The 6,000-nt window shown below is 37.6% G+C and overlaps 1 protein-coding gene across 1 annotated transcript in view; it reads right to left on the bottom strand.

Annotated features, from left to right (window-relative positions):
- CYP3A4 (cytochrome P450 family 3 subfamily A member 4) overlaps positions 1–6,000 on the bottom strand; it is a 31,821-nt gene that overhangs the window by 19,751 nt on the left and 6,070 nt on the right. Inside the window, 2 exon segments of the mRNA XM_017886088.1 lie at positions 5,556–5,580; positions 5,583–5,610. Of these exon segments, the coding sequence (XP_017741577.1) occupies positions 5,556–5,580; positions 5,583–5,610 (53 nt within the window).

Here is a 6,000-nt window from a genome sequence, read left to right as displayed (position 1 = left end):
CTAACAACAAATCTCTTGGCAGAAACCCTATGAGCCAGAAGACACTGGAGGCCAATATTCAACATTCTTAAAGAAAAAATTTCCAACCTAGAATTTCATACCCAGCCAAATTAAGCTTCATAAAAGAAGGAGAAATAAAATCCTTTACAGACAAGCAAATGCTGAGAGATTTTTGTCACCACGAGGCCTGCCTTACAAGAGTTCCTGAAGGAAGCACTAAACATGGAAAGGAACAACCCATACCAGCTACTGCAAACACATGCCAAGTTGTAAAGACCATCGATGCTATGAAGAAACTGCATCAATTAATAAGGAAAATAACCAGCTAATATCATAATGACAGGATCAAACTCAAACATAACACTATTAACCTTAAATGTAAATGGGATAAATGCCCCAATTAAAAGACAGACTGGCAAATTGGATAAAGAGTCAAGACCCGTTGGTTGCTGTATTCAGACAACCGACCTCATGTGCAAAGACATATATAGGCTCAAAATAAAGGGATGGAGGAAGATCTACCAAGCAAATGGAAAGCAAAAAAAAAAAAAAAAAAAAAAAAAAAAAAAAAAAAAAAAAAAAAAAAAAAAAAGCAGGGGTTGCAATCTTGGTCTCTGATAAAACAGACTTTAAACTGACAAAGATCAAAAGACACAAAGAAGGGCATTATAATGGTGACGGGATCAATTCAACAAGAAGAGCTAAATGTCCTAAATACGTATACACCCAAATACAGGAGCACCCAGATTCATGAAGCAAGTTCTTAGAGACCTACAAAGAGACTTAGACTCCCCACACAATAATAATGGGAGATTTTAACACCCCACTGTCGATATTAACAGATCAACAAAACAGAACATTAACAAGGACATTCAGGACTTGAACTCAGCTCTGGACCAAGAGGACCTAATAAACATCTACAGAACTCTCCACCCCAAATCAATAGAATATACTTCTCAGCACCACATCACACTTATTCTAAAATTGACCACATAATTGGAAGTAATACGCTCCTCAGCAATGTAAAAGAACAGAAACACAACAAACTGTCTCTCAGACCACAGTGAAATCAAATTACAATTCACGATTAAGAAAGTGACTCAATCACACAACTATATGGAAACTGAACAACCTGCTCCTGAATGACCACTGGGTAAATAAGGAAGTGAAGGCAGAAATAAAGATGTTCTCTGAAATCGATGAGAACAAAGATACAACATACCAGAATCTCTGGGACACATTTAAAGCAGTGTGTAGAGGGAAATTTATAGCACTAAATGCCCACTAGAGAAGGCAGGAGAGATCTAAAATCGACACAGTAACATCACAATTAACAGAACTAGAGAAGCAAGAGTAAACAAATTCAAAAGCTAGCAGGAGACAAGAAATAACTAAGGTCAGAGCAGAACAGAAGGCGATAGAGACACAACAAACCCTTCAAAAAATCAATGAATCCAGGAGCTGTTTTTTTTGAAAAGATCAACAAAATACATAGACCGCTAGCAAGACTAATAAAGAAAAAAGAGAGAAGAATCAAATAGATGTGATAAATAACGATGAAAAGGATATCACCACTGGTCCTGCAGAAATGCGGATTACCGTCAGAGAATACTATAAACACCTCTACGCAAATAAACTAGAAAATCCAGAAGAAATGGATAAATTCCTGGACCCATACCCTCTCACAAGACTAAACAGGCAAGAAGTTGAATAGACCAATAACAGGTTCTGAAATTGAGGCAATAATTAATAGGCTACCAACCAAAAAAAGTCCAGGACCAGATGAATTCACAGCCGAATTCTACCAGAGGTACAAAGAGGAGCTGTTATCATTCCTTCTGAAACTATTCTGAATAATAGAAAAAGAGGGAATCCTCCCTAACTCATTTTATGAGGCCAGTATCTCCTGATACCAAAGCCTGGCAGAGACATAATAAAAAAGGGAATTTTAGTCCAATATCCCTGATGAACATCGATGCAAAATCCTCAATAAAATGCTGGCAAATCAAATCCAGCAAAACATCAAAAGCTTATCCACCAGGATCAACTCAGCATCATCCCTGGGATGCAAGACTGGTTCAACATACCAAATCAATAAAGGTAATCCATCACATAAACAGAACCAATGACAAAAACCACATAATTTTCTCAATAGATGCAGAAAAGGCCTTTGACAAAATTCAACAGCCTTTCATTCTAAAAACTCTCAATAAATTAGGTATTGATGAAACATATCTCAAAATAGTAAGAGCTATTTATGACAAACCCACAGCCAATATCATACTGAATGGGCAAAAACTGGAAGCATTCCCTTTGAAAACTGGCACAAGACAAGGATGCCCTCTCTCACCACTCCTATTCAACACAGTGTTGGAAGTTCTGAAGAGAGCAATCAGGCAAGAGAAAGAAATAAAGGATATTCAATTAGGAAATTGAATTCAATTCAATTAGGAAAAGTAGATGACATGATTGTATATTTAGAAAACCCCATCGTCTCAGCCCAAAAACTCCTTAAGCTGATAAGCAACTTCAGGAAAGTCTCAAGATACAAAATCAATGTGCAAAAATCACAAACATTCCTATACACAAACAAGAGACAAACAGAGAGCCAAATTATGAGTGAACTCCCATTCACAATTACTACAGAGAGAAGAAAATATCTAGGAATCCAACTTACAAGGGAAGTGAAGGACCTCTTCAAGGAGAACTACAAACCACTGCTCAACAAAATAAAGGGGACACAAACAAATGGAAGAACATTCCATGCTCATGGATAGGAAGACACCATATCATTAAAATGGCCATACTGCCCAAGGTAATTTATAGTTTCAATGCTATGCCAATTAAGCTACCACTGACTTTCCTGACAGAATTGGAAAAAAATTCATTAAAGTTCACATTAAACCAAAAAAGAGCCAACATAGCCAAGACAATCCTACAATCCTAAGCAAAAATAACAAAACTGGAGGCATCACGCTACCTGACTTCAAACTATACTTCAAGGATACAGTAACCAAAACAGCATGGTACAGGTACCAAAACAGATATATATACCTACAGAACATAGCAGAGGCCTCAGAAATAACACCACGCATCTACCACCATCTGATGTTTGACAAACCTGACACACACAAGCAATGGGGAAAAGATTTCCTATTTAATAAATGGTGTTGGTGAAACTGCCTAGCCATATGCAGAAAATTGAAACTGGACCCGTTCCTTACACCTTATACAAAAATTAACTCAAGATGGATTAAAGACTTAAATGTAACACCTAGGACCATAAAAATCCTAGAAGAAAACCCAGGCAATACCATTCAGGACATAGGCATGGGCAAAGACTTCATGAATATAACACCAAAAGCAATCACAACAAAAACTAAAATTGACTAATGGGATCTAATTAAACTAAAGAGCTTCTACACAGCAAAAGAAACTATCATCAGAGGGAACAGGCAACCTACAGAATGGGAGAAAATTTTTGCAATCTATTCATCTGACAAAGGGAATTTATAAAGAACTTAAACAAATTGACAAGAAAAAAAGCAAACAACCCCATGAAAAAATGGGCGAAGGATATGAACAGACACTTCTCAAAAGAAGACTTTTATGCAGCCAGCAGACATGTGAAAAAATGCTCATGATCACTGGTCATTAGAGAAATGCAAATCAAAACCACAATAAGAAAGCATCTCATACCAGTTAGTATGGTAATCATTAAAAAGTCAGGAAACAACAGATGCTGGATAGGTTGTGGAAAAATAGGAACACTTTTACACTGTTGGTGGGAGTGTCAATTAGTTCAGCCATTGTGGAAAGCAGTGTGGCGATTCCTCAAGTATCTAGAACTAGAAATGCCATTTGACCCAGCAATCCCATTACCAGGCATATACCCAAAGCATTATAAATTATTCTACGGTAAAGACACATGCACACATATGTTTATTGTGGAACTATTCACAATAGCAAAGACTTGGAACCAACCCAAATGTCCATCAATGACAGACTGGATAAAGAAAATGTGGCACGTATACACCATGGAATACTATACAGCCATAAAAAAGGATGAGTTCATGTCCTTTACGGGGACGTGGATTAAGCTGGAAACCATCATTCTCAGCAAACTATCACAAGATCAGAAAACCAAACACCGCGTGTTCTCACTCATAAGTGGGAGTTGAACAATGAGAACACAAGGACACAGGGGAACATCACACACTGGGGCCTGTTGTTGGGTGGGGGGCTAGGGGAGGGATAACATTAGGAGAAATACCTAATGTTGGTGAAGGGTTGATAGGTGCAGCAAATCACCATGGCACGTATATACCTATGTAACAAAACTACACATTCTATGCATGTAACCCAGAACTTAAAGTATAATTTAAAAAATAAAAATAAAAAAATAAAATAAAATCACAGTCCATCAGCCTGCCAGGGAACACAGTGATTAAGAATATTCAGCATTTCTTCAAATTCAGCAGAAAGGTATAGACAAAGAAATGCTTATATACCCTTCTATTAAAAAGTCTTGACTTAAATTTAATAACAAAGCAGAATGAAAAGTTCCACACTTGCAGAGAAAATTACAAAAACAACAACAGCAGAGCATAAGTGGTTTGCCAATCTGTTTCCCTACTATCTCTCACCCTTCGTTCAAAAGCACTTTAAATCCAAAGTGTAAATGAAAGAGTTGGTTTTTAATTGAAAGTGAATCAATGTGGGAAGGAGATGATGCCATGCATTTATGAGCACATATTAGAAGTATTTGAGACAATGCATGTAGTAAAAGGACACCTAAGGAAGAAAAAAGAAGAGGGAAATAGGCAGACACTGGACAGAGTGTGATGTTGTGAGTCCCTGGGCCACCAAAGTCTGGAGAAAAGTGGTAACCACAATGCTCCCAGCCTAGTTCAGACTGTAGAACTCGACACCTGGTGACACATGGGATCCTTGGTAGGACAAGCTTTGAAAGGTTTTACAATAGCGAGTGTGAATGTTGTCAGAAGCAAAATGATGTGTGTGTGTGTGTCTGTGTGTGTGCATGTGTGTGTGTTTAAAAACCCTGACAAATAAATCAAAGAAGGCTATGAAGAGAGTATTCTCATGCTTGTATGCCTGATAACAAAACTATCACAAAAGACTTTGCAAAGCTACAAGCTTGCACAAAGGCCGTCCCAACATTAAACAAAAATATTTCTACAAGGGCACCTAATCAGCAACTGCCTGTCCAACCTTGGTATGGTGTCACCCTTGCTATTGATCTTTGTAGCTAAGGATAATTATTTCAAAACTGATATGAAATCCTCCTCACATTTTCCTTGGAGCCTCTTTGTCTTGCTTTACTTCTGTGAGTTTGCACATAGTTTATAATGGCATGCAGATTCCCATTGCAATACTCTACTCTCAAGTAAATATACTCTTCTTTCAGAGAACTCTCTTTGTAGTTAGGTTGACAAGAGCTTCATCCCAAGAGGCTTTGAGCTGAGATTGTCCTCTGTGCAGTGGGGTAACCTCATCATATGAGCAAGTCTATCCAATGGAAGTTTCCGGAATACTCACCCCACACTTTTCCATACTTTTATAACATTCCATATCAAACTTCCAAAAGCCCTGGGAGGAGAAACAAAATGATATTTAATTATTATTTTAAATGTACTTAACCCTGCCTCTAATTGGGATGAAAACAGTTGAACCCAATGAAATCAGACTTGCTGGCAGTTACAGGAAGCTTATTTAGAGATGTCAAAAAGGAAATAAGGGAAAACAGAGGAGGTATGTGAAATGGGAAATTTAAAATCACTCTTGAATTTTCTCCAAGTGTTGTGGATACTGAATGACTTATCCTTGTGTATAAATAGTAAGTACCTCCTCGTCTTTCTGATGTCTTTTTGCTTTTGCATGTGTTGTCTCTAAAATCTCATGAATCCGTGAATGATCACCTCCAGGGGCATGTGGGGAAACTGAGACTGAGGGAAAGTGAATGAGCATCAGAAGAGAATG

Source organism: Rhinopithecus bieti, unplaced genomic scaffold (assembly GCF_001698545.2).
Source record: "Rhinopithecus bieti isolate Rb0 unplaced genomic scaffold, ASM169854v2 scaffold_14454, whole genome shotgun sequence".
Taxonomy (NCBI): domain Eukaryota; kingdom Metazoa; phylum Chordata; class Mammalia; order Primates; family Cercopithecidae; genus Rhinopithecus; species Rhinopithecus bieti.
The sequence above is the reverse complement of the archived record's forward strand: the minus strand, read 5'-3'. Positions and strand labels throughout refer to the sequence as shown.